This window comes from Microcaecilia unicolor, chromosome 2, assembly GCF_901765095.1.
Source record: "Microcaecilia unicolor chromosome 2, aMicUni1.1, whole genome shotgun sequence".
Classification (NCBI taxonomy): Eukaryota; Metazoa; Chordata; class Amphibia; order Gymnophiona; family Siphonopidae; genus Microcaecilia; species Microcaecilia unicolor.
In genome coordinates this window covers 51,258,779-51,279,327 of record NC_044032.1, presented here as the reverse complement: position 1 = coordinate 51,279,327, position 20,549 = coordinate 51,258,779, and the positions used below count along the sequence as shown (strand labels likewise).

The 20,549-nt window shown below is 44.8% G+C and overlaps 1 protein-coding gene across 1 annotated transcript in view; it reads left to right on the top strand.

The window, feature by feature from the left end:
* MYO5B (myosin VB) overlaps positions 1-20,549 on the top strand; it is a 696,980-nt gene that overhangs the window by 395,676 nt on the left and 280,755 nt on the right. The window contains exon 12 of the mRNA XM_030192939.1: positions 1,357-1,497. Coding sequence (XP_030048799.1) covers positions 1,357-1,497 — 141 coding nt within the window. The remainder of the gene's footprint in view (positions 1-1,356; positions 1,498-20,549) is intronic.

Genomic DNA, 20,549 nt, shown 5'->3' with positions numbered 1-20,549 from the left:
AGGATTCTCCTGTGTGAACATTGCTATCCTGCTGGTCCTTTAAGAAAACAGTGGTGCTTAACTTACAGGTGGTCTCCAAGGTCAGCAGGATATGTGTCCTTGCAAAGCCCCGCTGCCTCTCCAAGGAATAGGATTCCTCGGTATTTAACTATTTACTGGGTTGAATGGCATGATGCAGGATATGCTACACTTGCTCAATAGAAAGTCTTAGAAAGCACTGGTAGCTTTTAAGTAAATTTGATGATGTCATGTCTGTTTGAGAATAGCACCCTATTCTCCTCAGAAAACATATATTACATGCAAGCAACTTTATGTTCCAAGAGCTTTGCTGAAATTTAAATGGGTTATTTATTTTATCTTTATATAATTAACTATATCCAATAAGAAGTTTTTTGGGGGGGTTTTATTTCTTGCTGTCTCCAAGAACATACATAGTAACATAGTAGATGACGGCAGAAAAAGACCTGCACGGTCCATCCAGTCTGCCCAACAAGATAAAATCATATGTGCTACTTTTTGTGTATACCCTACCTTGATTTGTATCTGTCTTTTTCAGGGCACAGACCGTATAAGTCTGCCCAATGTAGGAGGTAATTTATAACAAACTAATTTAAATCTTTTCTTCTGTAAAAGATTTCATTCTGAAACAAAAAGCATTTCCTAATGTCTCTGCCCCCACCCCCACCCCAAACCAGAGTCCCTGCATAAAAGGGCAGTTTTTCAGCTTAGAATGCATATGGCCGTTGCTTTAAATCTTAAAGTTAGAGAGGTGTGGTAGCCGTGTTAGTCCACTTTTAAAGGTAATTAATAGAAATAAAAATAAAACATGAAAAAGAAAATAAGATGATACCTTTTTTATGTCCAATACTTTTTCATGTTTTATTTTGTTTTATTTCTATTGATAATCTTAAAGTTTAATTGTATAAGTTGCTGAGAAGGTAATTTTAATTAGTAGTATATTAAGGGCCCTGTTTACTAAGGCGCGTTAGCGTTTTTAACGCACGTACAGTTAGCGTGCGCACTAACCGTGTAGGCGCCTATAGGGATATTGTAGGTGCGTACATGGTTAATGCGTGTTAAAAACGCTAACGCGTCTATAATGCACCTTAGTAAACAGGGCCCTAAATCTGGAATAAACCTGAAACTAAAATACACTGTCAGTGATGATACAACCACCCCTCCAGCACTGCCGACCACAGGTCTATATAGAGAATGGCTTATCCTAGGTGCATCTGCGACACATTCAAAATCCATATGTATAAAGGGATGGCAAAAAAGGTCAGTCAGGCTGGGGAAATGTAATCAACACCAAACAGAGCAAGTGGCTAGAAGTGAACTTGTGATTTGTGTTCACAGCATGTATTTAAACTGGAGCAGGAGGAGTACATGAAGGAGCAAATCCCATGGACCTTGATAGATTTTTATGACAATCAACCCTGCATAGATCTCATCGAAGCAAAACTTGGTATCTTGGACCTGCTGGATGAAGAGTGTAAGGTAAAAAGGGGGGGAAAAAAACGACATTTGCCTTTAATATTCTGCTGTATTCTGTTCTGTTTAGGTATTTGATGGTGGGGCTTTTGTCCAGTGCCCCATTTAACCAAATGTTAACAAAAGGTAACACATCTTAAGTTTCTATTTTTAGGTGTTTATTTTCCAGCTAATAGGGAGTTCTTGGGGGTACAAAAAATTTGGTGTGTTCGTGCCACTTATCTATTTCAAACCTTTATTAACCGCACTATCTCATAGTTCTAGACTGTGCTAGATAACGTTTCTGGTGAAATCAGGTATATATGTTTGTGGAATCATCAGCGTACAAAAAGCACAAAGAAACTGAATGGAGGATACAGGACAAACCAGCCAAAGAGCTCCACAGCCCGAACCGCCCCCAGTGTGAGGAACTCAGCAGTGTGCTTTCTAGCTGCTCAGGGGGGGGAGCAGAGAGGAATGAGTGTCTCCCCAGTCCAACATGCCCTCCCCCAAAAAATGGACTACTGGCTACACCCTTGGCAGGCATACGCCTAAATATAGCACTTTAGAGTGAAAATGAGAGTATGGTATCACCCTCCCCCCCCAAAGTGCCTCCCCCTGTGTATGCCTCCCTTGTATTTACGTGCAATGTCACTTGCACGCTGAAGTTATAGAGTATTGCCGATCGTGCACCTAGCACTTATGCACATGAATATTACCTTCATACATGTAAGTGCTGGTATCTACGTAAATGACATTTTATTTACATTTAGATGCTAAGATCATAGAACTGCAGTGGCGTTCCTGGGGGGGGGGGGCGGTCCGCCCCGAGTGCACACTGCTGGGGGGGTGCCGCGCGCCTGTCCTTCGTTCGTTCCATGCTCCCTCCCGGGGCAGAGGGAGCATGGAACAAACGAAGGACAGGCGTGGCACCCACCCCAGCGGCGTGCACCTGGTGGGGGGCGGGGCGCATCGGCGATCTGCCCCAGGTGTCAGCCCCCCTAGGAACGCCACTGTAGAACTGGAAAGTTTGCATTTTATTGTGGATTTTATCAAGTTATATATCACAACTCTACCTTTGTTCTGTCCAAAGTACATTCCCAGGAAAGTTTACACACAGATTACATAAAACTAGGTACACACTTTTTTTTGCATGTATGGTCATTTAACTTTTTAATCAGGACCGGCTGTAGGGTGGACGAATTTGGGGCAGTGGCTCCAGTTCTGGTGCAGCAAGGCAGCAACACTTTAAAGCAGCTCACATGGCACAGGGACTTTCAGCACCCTCCCGCATTTAAACTGCGCCACATGCAGTGCGTTTAGACCTGCAGGGTGCCCAGGCAGAGGTAGGGGGTGGTAGTGGCAATGGATGTGGAAGACAAGTGAAGGACAGAGGAGGAAAATGTTGGACACAGCAGAGGGGAGGAGAGTTTCAAGACACATGAGGGAAGATTAGGGGAAGGAGAGATACTAGACATGGGGAAGGGGGTAGGAAGTAGAAGAAGAGATGCTGGATATGAGGGAAGGGAATAGGGAATGGAAGGAGACATTCCGTGAACACCTGAGGAGAGGGAGAGAAAGAATGAAAGGCACATGCTGGACTACATTGGAGTAGAGAAATGGAGATAATGGAGACAAAGGGAAAGGGTAGGGAATGTAAGGAGTGACACTGAACACTTTGGCGGGAGGGGGAGAAAAGGAAATGAGACATGCTGGTTACAGGTGGGGGAGGAGTATGGCCTTGAGCCTCCCCCTCTGTCTGAGGGATGGGCATGTGGCTGCAGGTTCGCTTATGGCATCAGATACCCTAGGCCAGCCCCATTTATAAAAGTCTTTTTCTTCATGTAAAATAGGCTTTACGTTCTGAAAAAGCTTTTATCAAATTATCCCTTCAGAATATTTAAAGTCCACATTTGCTGATGCTAAGCATTTAAAAGATTATTTAGGTGGAATGTGTTAATTACTAAATATTGCTTGCTGTGCCTCCTAGGAGGTGCAGCTGTAAATCTTACGGGACTTCTTACTCTGCTACCCTGACCTTCACAAGCTGAGATGTGCTTTGATGAGCTGCTGCTTTTGAAAATCTTTGCTTGGCAAGTGTGATAGACATCAGCAAAGCAGAGAAAAAGGCATAAAGCTGCAGATACCTTGGGGAATCCATTTATCAAGCCATTGGAGGTCATTTTAGAAGCATGTTCAAGTGGAATTAGTGGCGTGTTCATATGTAGATTCCATTTACATATAATAGGGATTGTGTAGATCACGGGGATAGAGATTTCAAGGCTGAAAATGTATGCATTATTCCCCATTTTACAGTGATAATTCACATAATGTAAAAACAAATTTCACAGATGGATTTCGCATCAGCTCAGACATTTTATAAGAGTGCTCATGTTGCCAGGGCATTATCCGGGGGATTAATCCTTACTCCTCTATTTCCACCTCCGAATTAAGTCTGTTTATTTAGTTGATAACACTGGTTTTAGCGTCCAACAGCAAGGCACTTTACAAAATAATAGAACATGAGGCAATTTATAATACAGGGTCAGGATAGACATATCTAATAATAAAATTAATTACAATACAATTATAAAGAAGAATGGGGATTAAATTTAACAAATCACATAAAAGTCAGTACTTTTAATGACATCTTATTATAACCCCAATGCTTGTGTATATCACTAGGCCTTAACTTTGGCATGAAGGTAAATAAAGTGTTAACACTGACATGGCAGATGTGTGCATAAATGACTAGAATACCCACAGGTATGCGCATGTGTGCATGCCAGAAATCACTTGTGCACTCTTTTTAATACCATATATTTACATATTTTCCATAGTTTATATATAGTTAGTTTGTGAGTGTCCCTTTAATTGTGGAAAAACCTCCACTTTAAATATATTACAAAACAATTGAAACCTCAAACCTCCAAACAGGAAAAATACAAAAGTATTTATTATATCCTTGTTTTATCAGGAGTAGGTTAATATCATTGGTTCCCTAAGAAGGAAAAAGAGAAAAAAAAACCCAGACGCAAAAAAACTCACATTTAGTGAGAAAAAGCAAATGAGATGAAAAACTCTCTTACCTTCTTTTATTGTAACTAATAAAGGGACACTCACCCCAAACTAAACTATCACAGACTAATCCCAGCCCAAAACATGCAAAAAAAGGCTACCTACGGAAAACAACCCCTTCCGGAGGGCACAGCAATCCTTACAGTTCATTAAACAGGCATTGTGTTAAACATCCTCATACTAGCTTTTACTATCAAACAGGTTATCAATAGAAATCAAATACAAAAATTAGTGTCATCTCAATAACAGGCATATTGTAAAGTAATACGAAAAACTATCAAACAAAAAGTCACCTAGAGCAAATCTACCATGCCAGCACTAACATCCAAAAGAAAGATCCAACCTATGATATTTTAGGACCCTAAATATTTCAGTGGGGCCCTAAACTATCAATATATCTATCAAGAAAACTAACCAAGTCAAATTAATAAATGCTGTTTCAAAAGCTTTTTAAATGCTGTCAAATTCCTCTGCATTCTGAGAGCAGCTGGTAGCTTATTCCATTCTATGGGTCCAGCAATGGGAAAAGCCCCCCTCCTCGTATACTGAAGTAAAAAAAACCAAAACAAAACAGGCACTTCCAGTAAACAGGAGTCTTCAGACTGGAGTGTCTAGGCCTGTACCAGTGTAGACACTCTCAGATATTGTGATGACTCCTGGTACAAACCCTGATGAACCAATACCTACCGTTTATACCTTATCTTTTCTAACAGTGGCAAAGGGGTGACATTATCATTTTATACCATCTGCAAAGTTGTCAATTCCACATAAAAGTTCCAGAACTTCCACATGGAAGCTTCTGATCTGATGCTGCTCTTTTTGTGTATGTACATAGTTGCAAAATGGCTGCTCCTGCTGTATGTGCCATCTTATACACCCGCAGTCCTTTATGTTCTTATATATATTTTATCAAAGGCTCTGTCTTCGGCAGAGCTTTTTGTAAAACACAGAGGGAACTGAGCATGTCCCAACTTGGACATCTACATAGTAACATAGTAAATGACGACAGATAAAGACCTGTACAGTTCATCCAGTCAGCCCAACAAGATAAACTCATTTTACATGGTATGTGATACTTTATATGGTTCCAATCTCAATGTACCTTACCGTCTGTCAAATAGATACTAGAATGTCCAACAAAATATTAAGTTCACCAATCACTGGTAAATCTACAAATGCTGCCCTTTGAATTCTGCAGTTCAGAGAGCTGTAGATCTTTCACTGAGGAGCTATGAAAACGCTAACATTGCTGTTTCAGAAAAACCCTGGGATTGTGACCCAGGGCCAGATGCACTAAACTTAACGAGCCATTAACGAGCAAGTAGTAAACCCTGGCATGCACTAAAGAGTTCTCCGAGCCATTTTCCCACGACGGTAGCAGCTAATGAAAACGGAATGCAGATTTATTTTATTTATTTGTTGCATTTGTATCCCACATTATCCCACCTCTTTGTAGGCTCAATGTGGCTTACAATACATCATGAATAGTGAGAATACATGAGAAAGTATACATTTAGTATAACAGAAGGATTTTGGGTAACATGAATGGTAGAACATGATAGTACATTAGCAAGCAATCATAGTAAGAAATATTTAAGAATTGTATAAAAATTATATATAAAATGTACATTTAGTAATAGTGAAAAAAACCATGATAGTGGTTTAGCAGTGAGATATTGTAAGGGCAGTTCTGGGTATGTGTATGGAACTTCATATTTGTTGATCCTTGTTGTATGCCTTGTTGAAGAGATGGGTCTTCAGTAGACTTCGGAAGTTGGCTTGTTCATAAGTCGTTTTTAGGTTTCGCGGCAGTGCATTCCAGAATTGTGTACTCAGGTAGGAAAAGGTTGACGCATGCATTAGTTTGTATTTGAGACCTTTACAATTTGGGAAGTGAAGATTGAGGAATGTACGGGATGGTTTTTTAGCATTCCTGGGTGGTAAGTCTATTAGGTCTGACATGTAGGCTGGTGCATCTCCGTGAATAATTTTGTGAACTAGGCTGCATGTTTTGAACGTGATACGTTCTTTGAGTGGGAGCCAGTGATGAACAAATTGTGTAGAAACTCTATTGTAATGAGATGCACTAACCTTTTCCGATTGCCTTAACGCTGGAAAATCTAACGAGAGGTCTGTACCTGTCGTTGGGGCTGCGCAGGATTGAAAAACTTCTATAAATGTTACCAAAAAAATGTTGGAAAAAAAGTGCTTGTCAGGGACGTTCTTTATGGATGTGCTTCACTCAGCTAAGAGACCTGGAAGTCTCTCACAGCACATTTAGCTCAACCCCCCCCCAAGGTCACCGCCGCCCTGCCCCCCCCTGAGGTCGTCGCCGCCACTGCTCCCCCCTCCGCCCGCCCCCTCCGTCTGCCACCAGGCTGGGCCCTGACAGCGCCTCTCACCTCCGTCAGATGAGGGCGGGCCAAGGAGGAAAGGAGGGAAGTCCGATGGGAAGCGATCAGCAGCGTCTTCACACAGAGGTGAGAGGCGATCAGCAGCGTCTTCACACAGAGGTGAGAGGCGCTGTCAGGTCCTGGCCCGGTGGCAGACGGAGGGGGGCAGGTGGAGGGGGAGCAGCAGCGGCGACGACATTAGGGGGGGTGGCGGGGACGGGGCCCCGGGGGTGCGGAGGATGGCGGGGCTGCGGGAAGCTGTCATTTCAATGCAGGGAGAGGGGGGAGTGGCGGCGACCTCGGTGGGGGGGAGTAGAGGACATCCATAGGCACAGCTCGTCTTTTTTTGTTTGTTTGTTTTTTTAGTGAAGGACGTCCATAAAGGATGTCCTTAGCATGCGCAGAGCAGCCAGCATTACGCTTGGCTACTCTGCGCATGCTTGACCGGCCGACTAGCTGACTGTTTTCCGATGGAATAGAGAATGCAAGTGAGCTACAACGAGCAGCTCATTTGCATTCCCTTTCCTTAATGCATGCCTGTTCCTTACCGATTTGCTAAGGGAATCGGTAAGGGAAGGGCTCTAACGATTTTGTAGTGCATCTTGACCCCAGACAGAATTATGGAGAATGGAAGAGTCGTCATTACTTGAGATACTTCCCACAGATATAAAGCAAGAAAAGTGGACACCATGGTAAAAGAGAAGAGGCAAAAAACAGCACTACGCCTAGAAGTGTTGGCACCAAATGACTATTCAGTACTAGACGTAGAGAAATAAGTACCCAGATGTAATCAAAGACCAAGAAAATGTAGCAGAAAGATAAAAAAAAGTTACCCCAGTTGTATTGGATACCACTGGCCTGCTCAAAAAGGATTTCCAAATGCAGCTTCGCATATTGCTTGTACATATTGCAGCTTAAAAATGCTATGAGGCAGCTCTCTTTGGAACAATGCAAGTGTTTAGGGCAACATTAGCAGTAAATTTGCGAGACTTGTTTCGAGGCACTACAATGAGGAGCCCGAATGAGAACACAATAGCTGAAATAAGAGAAAAGCATGAAAATTCAATGTAATACATAATGTAGACGTGAGAGATAGATGATATACTGGTATTATGCTGTTTGAATAAGTTACATGAGACAAAAATGTCTTAAGTGCAAAGCAATACACAATACTTTCTTCCATGCATTTTGGGGATGCGTGGTGATACAGCGATTTTGGCACCAGATTGCAGACTATTTATCATTAATTTTGTCCCGTAGAGTGTCAGTCTCCACTTCAGTTAGTGTTGGATTGACCGGGGGCTCCGCATGGCCCCGGAGTGGCACAGGGATTGTTGGTTCGTAAATTATGTCTATTGGCGAGGAAGTGTATTTTGCAGACTTGGACCTCCGATACCCCACCGGAGTTTTGGCGCTGGCGCAACATGGTGCATCAGTTGCTGTCTTGGGAAGCAAGAGAAGCACAACATTCCTTTAAACGTAGAAAAGGTTTTGCTAAAACTGTGGAGTCCATACCTGGCCTCTCTGTCATCCAGAGGCAGGAGTCTTGTTTTGAATAGGTTGAATGTTCAGTGAGTTGGAACGGAGGGGGGGGGGTGGGAAAAGAATAATCAGTTTCCTTAACAGGGTGAAGAAGGGATTCTTTATAGGGGGTAAGGGGGGAGAGGAAGGGAGTGAGAAAATAGTCTAATGTGAAAACAGGTTCTGTTGTTATTTGGTATCTACATATATTTGGTAAGCCTGTGTTTAATGAGTGATTCCATTGAATTTTCAATAAAAGTCGTTGGAAATTAAAGTAGCTTGCAATTTTCAGAAGAAAAAAAGATTTATAACAGAAACATTAAGCAAAGAGAAGTGGAAGATTTCTGACCGTCTTACTACAGGTTGCAGATAAAAAGAGAGAATCTTTCCAGATTCTCTCTAGATTTGGGGATTAATTGACTTAAAATCAATGCAAATGTTATTGCTCGAGATGGGTTCAATGAGAATAGGGGTTAGATTTTTGAATGAGGTGGGAAAAGAACTTTGGTTGGTGTTCAGTTTGAAGTTAGGAACTTGGGATGCGTCTTCATCATGAGCTAACACTGAGTCGGTCAAGCTAAACATCTATAATAGATCAAGGAAAGACTTCTCAAAGGAAAAGTAGATGTGCATGTTCACTGCATACAGATGAGATACAGAACCAAAAGTAAGACTTGAGAGAGCTCAAAGACTATTTAAGAGAGAAAAGAAGAGAAGGCTTTAAAAGAAAGCCCACAGATTACTAACCAGAAGTGGAGGGAGATGACACTGAGCTGTTAGTATCTAAATTTGTTTTTGATGTGCACATTAAATTACTATACCTGATTAAAAGTCTTTAATTTACTGAAGTACAGGGCTGTTGCAACCTGCTATGCAAACACTGTTTATAGTATGTAAAGCACTTCGGTTGTACTACAGAAAGCAGAGTTAGATCACAAGTTTGTGGGCCCCTGGGCCAACTATCACAAGGGCCCTCCGAAACCCCTTCGTGGCTGCCACGGATAAGTTTTTACTATTCATCACTCAAAGAACACAATATACATGGAACTATGTAAGTGTGTTAAATTTATACAAGTACGCATATAACATCATCATGTTTTAAAGTTAAACAAGTATAACATCAAAGATCCAGCTTGTTGGCTGTTGTACATGTAATTAGTAATCGCTATCTAACACAGCAATCAGACTAATCTTCAGGCTATCAAGATCAACTGTGTCTCCCCTTTCTACATCAAACTACACTGGCTCCCCATTGAGGCAAAAGTGTTTTTCAAACTGGCATGCTTCCTCTTTAAAACACTGCAAGGACTGATCCCCAGCTACATGCTAGCTCATTTCTGCTTTGCAACCTCAACCAGAGCTAGGAGACAAGAAACCGCCAAATTCTTCACTTTCCCCACATCTAACGGAAAGAAGACACTAGTGCTCTTTGACAGACTCTTCACAATCATAGCTCATGTTCTGAAAGAAGATAAAAGCTTCCTTATTTAAGAAATATGTAGTATAGTTAGATTTCTGCTTATCTCCAAAGCAGCCATTGTAATTCTCAAAGGAATGTTCTGATCTCTATATCCCTTTAAGACGTTTGTAAACCGCTTAGAACTGAAAAGGTGTTAGTGAGATATAAACTCTAATGTAATGTAATCGTCACCCATCCCAGCTGCAACCACTGGTGTTAACTTCCCTTCCTCCTTTCAGTCCGACTCGTCTCTTGCCTGATCTTTTACTAGCTGGGGACTCTGGCTGCATTCCACTGTGGCTCCTCTGTGGATAGTTTGAGCTTCTTGGCAGTCCTGACTCTGGTAGACTAATCATGCTGTATTATTGGTGGCTTTTACAGTTCCTCAAGATTGAGAATCTGTTTTGTGACTGTATTTCAGGAATAGGGATATTTTTAGTGGGCTTAAAAGTTGCGTATTTCCTGACATGTGCCATGAGACATAAGCCAGAAGAATGAAATTACTTAGTACAAAAGTATTGCCATACTGGGACAGACCAAAGGTCCATCAAGCCCAGTATCCTGTTTCCAACAGTGGCCAATCCAGGTCACAAGTACTTGGCAAGATCCCAAAAATGTACAATACATATTTATGCTGCTAATCCTAGAGTTAAGCAGTGGATTTTCCCTAAATCCATTTTTAATAATGGTCTATGGACTTTTCCTTTAGGAAGCCATCAAAACCTTTTTTAAACCCCGCTAAGCTAACTGCCTTTACCACATTCTCTGGCAACGAATTCCAGAGTTTAATTACACCTTGAGTGAAGAGACATTTTCTCCAATTCGTTTTAAATTTACTATTTTGTAGCTTCATCGCATGCCCCCTAGTCCTAGTACTTTTGGAAAGCGTGAACAGACGCTTCACATCTACCCGTTCAACTCCACTCATTATTTTATAGACCTCTATCATATCTCCCCTCAGCCGCCTTTTCTCCAAGCTGAAGAGCCCTAGCCGCTTTAGCCCTCCCTCATAGGGAAGTCGTCCCATCCCCTTTATCATTTTCATCGCCCTTCTCTGCACCTTTTCTAATTCCACTATATCTTTTTTTAGATGCGGCGACCAGAATTGAACACAATATTCAAGGTGCAGTCACACCATGGAGCGATACAAAGGCATTATAACATCCTCATTTTTGGTTTCCATTCCTTTCCTAATAATACCTAACATTCTATTTGCTTTCTTAGCCGCAGCAGCACACTGAGCAGAAGGTTTCACCTTATCATCAACGACGACACCTAGATCCCTTTCTTGTTCTGTGACTCCTAACGTGGAACCTTGCATGACGTAGCTATAATTCGGGTTCCTGTTTCCCACATGCATCACTTTGCACTTGCTCACATTAAATCTGCCATTTAGACGCCCAGTCACCCAGTCTCGTAAGGTCCTCTTGTAATTTTTCACAATCCTCTCGCGATTTAATGACTTTGAATAACTTTGTGTCATCAGCAAATTTAATTACCTCACTAGTTACTCCCATCTCTAGGTCATTTATAAATATGTTAAAAAGCAGCGGTCCCAGCACAGAGCCCTGGGGAACCCCACTAACTACCCTTCTCCATTGAGAGTACTGACCATTTAACCCTACTCTCTGTTTTCTATCTTTTAACCAGTTTTTAATCCACAATAGAACACTACCTCCTATCCCATGACTCTCCAATTTCCTCTGGAGTCTTTCATGAGGTACTTTTTCAAACGCCTTCTGAAAATCCAGATAAAACAATATCAACCGGCTCACCTTTATCCACAGAGTAGACCCAAAATCAGTGAAAGAGCATAACACTTATTACAGCAACCTATAAACTCAATACAATTGTTGCCATCAAATAACTCAAGTCATTCATGTGAGTTCCATATTTAAGGTCACAATAAGACACCAGTTGACATTGATATGAATAGAGAAATAAATTCCTTAACTAGGTCTTATGAAGTATTCTCATGGGAAATTCTTGTGGCTGGAGCTAAGTATGTTGTGTTGCCTTATACACAGCCTGACCCGATACCAAGTTTGAAATCCTCCTTCAGGAGCTCAGCAGTAGCAGCCCTTAATACACTTCCGAAAAATTATTATTACATTCTCCCCGCACTGTAACCTTAGATCACTGTGGGGAAACCTTCACCTGCTCAAGATGTGAACTTATGTGCAGGATTCACTTGAATGACTTTTATGATTTTATTTGATGGCAGCAATTGTATTGAGTTTACAGATCACAGCACTTACTGCAGCATTTTAATTGATTTTGGGACTGATGATTGACAGTGTTGGACAAATTTATTGCATCTGATATTGGGCTGTAATTGTGCCATCTGAGTTCAATAGTCTCTCATTTCACATATATATTTTTCAGAAGGATTGTTTGTGATATCTGATTGAAGGCCATGTTAAATGGCATTGAGGGGCATAATCAAAAGGTATGCTCAAGTTTTGCTGAGGACGTCCTCGCAGAACGTCCCGGCGAAGGGGTGGCGATAACCCGCATTATCGAAACAAGATGGACGTCCATCTTTAGTTTCAATAATACGGTCGGGGACGCCCAAATCCTGAAATTTAGGTCGTCCTTAGAGATGGTCGTCCCTAGACTTGGTCGTTTCTGATTTTCGGCGATAATGGAACCAAGGACGCCCATCTCAGAAACGACCAAATGCAAGCCTTTGGCTCTGGGAGGAGCCAGCATTCGTAGTGCACTGGTCCCCCTGACATGTCAGGACACCAACCGGGCACTCTAGGGGGCACTGCAGTGGACTTCATAAATTTCTCCCAGGTACATAGCTCCCTTACCTTGTGTGCTGAGCCCCCCAAAACCCACTACCCACAACTGTACACCACTACCATAGCCCTTACGGGTGAAGGGGGGCACCTGGATATGGGTACAGTGGGTTTGTGGAGGGCTCACATTTACCACCACAAGTGTAACAGGTGGGGGGGGGGGGGAATGGGCCTACGTCCGCCTGCCTGAAATGCACTGCACCCACTAAAACTGCTCCAGGGACCAGCATACTGCTGCGATGGACTTGAGTATGACATTTGAGGCTGGCACGACATATTTTTAAAGATGTTTTTTTGAGGGTGGGAGGGGGTTAGTGACCACTGGGGGAGTAAGGGGAGGTCATCCCCGATTCCCTCCGGTGGTCATCGGGTCAGTTTGGGCACCTTTTTGTGGCTTGGTCGTAAGAAAAACAGGACCAGGTAAAGTCGTCCAAGTGCTAGTCAGGAACGCCCTTTTTTTTCCATTATGGGTCGAGGACGCCCATGTGTTAGGCACACCCAAGTCCCGCCTTCGCTACACCTCCGACATGCCCCCGTGAACTTTGGTCATCACTGCAACGGAAAGCAGTTGGGGACACCCAAAATCGGCTTTCACAGCGCAGTGGCATCAGCAATATCACCCAGCACCACTGGCATGGGATGGAGGGAGGCGGGTGGGGCCAGCAAGCTAAGCAGGCTAAGTACTCAGGAGCCCAGCCCTGGCACTGCTGCCTGCCTTCCTTAGTTCAGCTGCAACTTTCTTCCGGAGTTCCTCCTGGGATTGGCTCGCTGTGTCTGGTGGTGCATGCGGCCTCCTAGAGTAGTGGCGGCAAACAGCAACTTCAGCTGCATTGCACTGAGGGGCACGGGCGGCTCACAGGAGGCTTCCTCTTGCACGTGGCTGAAGTACTAATGCCAGTGCAACTTACTGCGGCTGAGCGGGGTAACTGGCACCGAAGACAGGCACCTGATTGGTGGTGATCAGAGACAGGGTGGGCCTGAGCTCAGACTGGGTGGGCCTGTAGCTACGCCCTTACTTCAGAGCCATGGGAAGCGGAGGAAGGGAGAGGAAAATTGAGCTCTTCAACCACCATGTTACTTGTAATGAAATCGAGTTGTAACGAGGTAAAAGTACTTAAAATTGGTGAAGTAAATGTGCTCAGTCTTATGTACTCAGTATAGAGTACAAATACTGAAATGTTTACTTAAGTATTGTAACATATTACTTTGTTGCAAAACAAAGCTGCCAGTTATGAAGTCATTTAGGTTTTGCTTTAATTGGATTCCATCTTTCTTTCTCTATTTTGTTCCTCTGTGTTTATCGTATGTGCAACTCTGGTGTCACCACAAAATTCCGGGCACCAGCTAGTTCTTTAGGTCAGCACCCAAACCAGGGTCACTACAAAAGTTTTTCTTACTGCAGTGGCGTAGCAAGGGCGGGGCGGTCTGCCCCGGGTGTCAACGGGTGGGGGGGTGCATCCCCCCCCCCCCCGGCGCAGCGCCTTCCCCCTGACACAGTCCCCGCCTGCCTACGAGCTCCGTCCATCTGCAGACCAAGATGGCACCCCCCCCCCCCCCACTGGCGTGGACCCCCCCACCGACATAGCGCCACCCCCCCGACACAGTCCCCACCTGCCTACGAGCTCCATCCATCTGCAGCGCTGCTGTAAAGAAGAAACCGCTTCGTCGGCCCTTCCCTCACTCACTGTGTCCCGCCCTCTGACGTAACTTCCTATTTCCTCAAGGGCAGGACACAGTGAGTGAGGGAAGGGCCGACGAAGTGGTTTCTTCTTTACAGCAGCGCTGCAGATGGATGGAGCTCATAGGCAGGTGGCGCTATGCCGGGGGGGGGGGGGTCCACGCCGGTGGGGGGGGGGTGCCATCTTGGTCTGCAGATGGACGGAGCTCGTAGGCAGGTGGGGACTGTGTCAATGGGGTGGCGCTAAGCTGGGGGGGGCCGTGCCGTGTTGGTCTGCACCCGGGGGGGGCACAGTGGCGACCCGCCCCGGGTGGCAGCTGCCCTCGCTACGCCACTGTCTTACTGAGCTGGGCACAGGCCAGGGCCAGAATAACTCCTCTGGGCCATAGGATTTTAAGCCACACTTTATTAATTATTTCTTTATCAGTTTGGGAGCAAAATAACTTCACTCTCACTCCAAAGAAAACTCTCCACTCCAAAGATTGGTATTTTATACAAAACAGAACTTTACTGGAACTCTTCAACTTCGTACTTCCTTTGTAACAAAACAAGTTTCTTTTGTATCTAAACAGTTTACTTTGCTGAAAAAAGTTTTTGTGCCAGTTCAAGACTCATCGTGTAAATTTATTTAATAGTCTTTTTACTAGGGTTACCATATTTTGTCCTCTCAAAACGAGGACGCATGCCCCATCCCTGCCCTGCCCAAACCCTGCCCCTTTTGCTTCCTCGCCCCGCCTCCTGTCACATATTCCCCTCCCCCGGGTCACATATTCACCTCCCCTCCCCTTACTTACTATCTACTGCCCTAGTGGTCTAGTGACCTCTTAGGGGCAGGAAAGAGCCCCCTCTTTCCTGCCCGGAGCTCTGTCCTTGCCCTGCATCCTGTTGCTGTGACGGTCTTGGGATTCAAAATGGCCGTCGAGAGTTGAAGTCTCACGAGGCCGCTTCAACTCTCGGCGGCCATTTTGAATCCCGAGACCATCACAGCAACAAGATGCAGGGCAAGGGCAGCGCTCCAGGCAGGAAAGAGGGTGCTCTTTCCTGCCCCAAAGAGGTCAGTAGACCACCAGGGCAGTAGATAGTAAGTAAGGGAAGGGGAGGCTAGGATAGACCCGCCGCCGCCTGCCCATCCAGAAATCCAGACAAACGGGTGGACTGGCAAAACCCGTCCGGACGCCTGGACATGTCCTCAAAAAGAGGACATAGCCGGGTAAATCCAGACATATGGTAACCCTACTCTTTACAAATCCAAGGGTATTTATATATTTACAGCATCACCAGTCCTCCAATATGCATCCTTTCTGGAAGAACAATCAAAGGCTGTGCCTGCAGCATTTTCTGCAGCACGTTGTCCTGCTGGGCTTCATCTAGCTGCCAGACCCACTCAAGATCAGACCTCCCTGTCTGTCCTTCCTCTAGAGGTACACTTCTTCAAGCTGCTGCCTCTGGTACCGAACAGGCTCTTTCCTGTTCTGCTCCCGGGTTGGGTTAATCCTTTCTACCCACCTGGAGCACTCCTCACTCTCCAGTTAATGCTTTGTTGGCAAAAAAAACTCTTCTTTATTCAGCCTTAGGTTATTGGGCCTATCCAGGACAACCCCTCTCCTTATGGGTCCTGGTGGGGTGAAGGCAACCAAAGACCACGTGTTCACTAATCCTATCATTTTTATAACTTTTCAACTCCACCCCTACTATAACACCCATCGTCACTCTTTCTTTCCTAAACCTCCCTCAGGGCTGGGCTCCACTCTTACCCACCATGCTGTTCTTCCTCCCCTCAGTGACTCTAGAGAGTTCTACATCAGTCTAGAAATCCCCTGAGGAAATTTCCAAAACTCAGTCTATCATGGTATTACCCACGCATTCTTCAATTCAGTCACCATTTATGTCTTCATAACCTCTTATGGAAGGACACCACCCTCCACCACCTTTTCTGTGATACAGTATCTTTGCTCCTAAGTCTCCTACCCTGCAACCTCAACTCATGACCTCTAGTTCTACTGCATCCTTGTCTCTGAAAAAGATTATTTTGCATATTAATACCTTTGAAGTATTTTAACATCTGTATCATATCCCTCCATCTCTCTAGGGCATTCATATTGAGGTCTTTAAGACAATTCTCTTATGTCTTTTGGCACAAGCCCCATGTCATTTTTGTTACTTTCCTCTGAACCACCTGAAGTCTTTTGATATCCTTAGTGAGATACAACCTCCAAAATTGAACAAATGGGGCCTCACCAACGACTTCAACTTGCACAAAGGCATTAACACCTCCTCTCTTCTACTGGGGTATGTCTCTCTCTATGCAGCCTAGCATTCTTCTGGCTACAGCCACCACCTTGTCACATTGTCTCCCTGCCTTAAGATCCTCCAACGCTATTGCGCTAAAGCCCCTCTCCAGGTCTGTGCTTATCAGCCTCTCACCCCCTAGTAAATGCTATTCTTCTGGGTTTCCACACCCCATGTGCATCATTCTACACTTCTTTGCATTAAATTTTAACTGCCAAACAGACCATTCTTCTAATCTTTTTAGAACACATCTCATGTTATCCACTCTCTCAGGGATGTCTACGTTGCCTTTTTGCAAATGACACAAAGATTTGCAACAAATATTCCCTTCTAACCCTTTGGCAATGTCACTCTCAAATATGTTGAATAGAATCAATAAATGCTTCTCTGGCAGTTAACCATTTGATGAAACTGGCATTATTTTCTACAATTCTCAGATGATTTGGGGTGAATGGGGCTCTCAGATTTTGAATATTCTCCTGTTCTGAGTAAGAAAAATGAAAAGTAAACATAATTTAAGGAAGAAAGGCAAGTCAGCACTTAGTGTGATTGAATGGTAATGTTAGACTGCTGAATAGAATGTCTTTTCTCATTTCAAAATTAGATTGTATGCTCAATTCGTTTTCACTGTAAAATATAATTTATTTTAGGAACAGCCTACTAGTTAGAGCAACTGGCTGAGAACCAGGGAATCTTGGTTCAAATCCCACTGCAGCTCTTTGTGATCTTGGGCAAATCACTTAACCCTCAATTGCCTCAAATACAAACTTAGTTTTGGGGCCTTCCAGGGATGGAGAAATACCTATTGTACCTGAATATACACCGCTTCAAAATATTTCAGGCTTGCTGGCAGTATATAAGAAAATAAACATAAATAAAATACTATACATTGATAATATGTAAAGATAATGATTTATTATAATAGCATAACAACTGGAACCAGTGGGTTAAATTAAAATATGGGTTGTTTTTTTTTACCTAGGGTCTGGAGGTTTTCCACGGCTCTGGGCTTCCTGTTGGCATTGGTGGCAAGGGGAAAGACCCATTTGGGTCTAGGGCTGTTTTGGGGTGTCTCCATGAAGGAGCCACACTGTTTGAGGCTTGTGGCAGTGCTGCCTGGCTGGCAAGTGAGCTTTTCTGGCTGGGTGCAAGTAAGAAAATGGCCAGTCTGGGCCTAGTACAATCTCTGGATCATGCGCGGTAGTGCTATGGAGCTGCGACTTGGCCCAAAGTGAAGTACATAAGGACATAAGTGTTGCCATACTGGGACAGACCGAAGGTCCATCAAGCCCAGCATTTTGTTTCCAACACTGGCCAATCCAGGTCACAAGTATCTGGCAAGATCCAAAATAGTACAATAAATTTTATGCAGGTTATCCCAGAAATAAGCAGTGGATTTTCCCCAAGTCCATTTTAATAATGGCTTATGGACCTTTCTTTTAGGAAGCAATCCAGCGCTGGTAAATGTTTAACAGGCTCTCTCCCTGGTCCACCTCTGCGCCCCCACCAGTCCAACTCTGCGCCCCTCGTCCACCTCTGCGCCCCCCCCCCCAAATTGCAGAGCTGGTTATAGCCGGGGAGAGAGCCTGGGGGGGGGGGGGGGCAATCTAATTCATGTTTAATGTGGGATAAAATGCCATAAATAAGTAATAAACTTTTAATGTTGAGCACCTGATTCTCAAAGTGGACCTATTCCAAACACTATAATGAAAATAAAATGAAATTTTTCTACCTTTGTTGTCTGGTGACTTTGTTTTTCTGCTCATGCTGGCCCAGTATCCGATTCTGCTGCTATCTGTCCTCTTAACTCCATTTCCAGGGCTTCCTTTCCATTTATTTCTTTGCTTTCCTCCTTTCTTCTTCATTTCTGGTCCTCAGCTTCTGCCTATTTTCTTCATCCATGTGCAGTTTTTCTCCTTTCTTCCTTTTCCCTCTTCTCATCTCCTTCCTCACTCTTCCCTCCCCTCCATCCATGTCCAGGATTTCTTCTCTCTCCCTTCCCTCTCCTCCATCCATGTCTAGCAACCCTCCTCTCACCCCTGCCCTCCATGCACCCATGTCCAGCAGCAACCCTCCTCTCCCTTGCCCTCCATACACCCATGTCCAGCAGCAACCCTCCTCTCCCCTCCATCCACCCATGTCCAGTGACCCTCCTGTCCCCCCTGCCCTCCATCCACCCATGTCCAGCAACCCTCCTCTCCCCTGCCCTCCATCCAGCAACCCTCCTCTCTCCCCTGCCCTCCATCCACCCATGTCCAGCGACCCTCCTGTCCCCCCTGCCCTCCATCCACCCATGTCTAGCAACCCTCCTCTCCCCCCTGCCCTGCATCCACCCATGTCCAGCAACCCTCCCTTCCCCTGCCCTCCATCCACCCACCCATGTCCAGCAACCCTCCTCTCCCCTGCCCTCCATCCACCCACCCATGTCCAGCAACCCTCCCTTCCCCTGCCCTTCATCCATCCACCCATGTCCAGCAACCCTCGTATCCCCCCTGCCCTCCTCTCCATCTGCCTTCTTCAAGCCCTCCCCACTCCCCTGGTCATCCATCTTCCGCCTGCAGCTCTGCTCCCCGATAGTAGCCCTGGTTTCCTTCTTGCCCCGCCGCCCTGCCTTTAAAATTTTTATTTTCCCTCGAGGCACGCCAGCGTTGAAGCGAAGGCAGCAGGCTCATCTCGGTTGCAGCCTTCGTTCCATTCCATCGCATCATGGCTCCGCCCTCGCCTGACATATTTCCTGTTTGCGCGAGGGCGGAGCCATGATGCGAAGGAACGGAACGAAGGGTGGAACCGAGCTGAGCCTGCTGCCTTCGCTTCAACGCTGGCGCGCCTCGAGGGAAAATAAAAATTTTAAAGGCAGGGCAGCGGCGCAGGAAGGAAACCAGGGCTACTATCAGCAGATCTGCAGAGGGCAGACGGAAGATGGATGAGCGGGGGAGCAGAGGCGAGCCGGCTCGCACGGGCCAACAACCGGCTCGCAAGATGCCAGTAAATTTAACAATCGACTCGAGCCGGCTCCAGCACACCACTGAAGCTATCCAAAAGATAAGCTAACTGCTTTTACCACATTCTCTGGCAACGAACTCCAGAGTTTAATTACACAGTGAGTGAAGAAATATTTTCTCTGATTTGTTTTAAATTTACTACTTTGTAGCTTCATTGAGTGCCTCAAGTCCTTGTATTTTTGGATAGAGTAAACAGCGATTCATGTCTACCCGTTCCACTCCACTCATTATTTTATAGACCTCTATCATTTCTCCCCTCAACTATTTTTTCTCTAAGCTGAAGAGCCCTAGCTGTTTAAACCGTTCCTCATAGGAAAGTCACTTTATTCTCTTTATCATTTTCGTCGCCCTTCTCTGTACCGTTTCTAATGCTACTAAAGTGAAGACAGGGCCTCAATTTTTAGGCCTGCTGGTTAAACTCCGGGGAGAATCGTGGTGTCTTCCCACAGACATGAAGGCTCCACCAAGACCCAATTCTGTGGTGGTAGTGGACAAGTGACAAGCTTTTGGGGCGGGTGGGGACCAGGTAAGGAGTCTGGTGGCCCAAGATTTTATTTAGTTTGTTTTTAAAATGTGCTTTTTGGTCCCAATGGTCTGGCATTTAAGGGGTTAATTTTTGTGAGATCTGGTGGTAGTTATGGGTTCCTGAGAACATCTTGAGGTGGGCTAGTGCTTTGACATTTTTGGGCAAAAATCATTTTCTGACAAAATTAGAAGGTTTTGGTTTGGGCCAGTTCTGAGCATTAAAATTAGATTTTTGGAGAGTGTGTTGCTTGGGGGGGGGGGGGGTGCGTTGGATGATGCACAGTTTTATTGGCGAGGACATCCCTGGTATTATGGGGGTTTTGAGAGTTG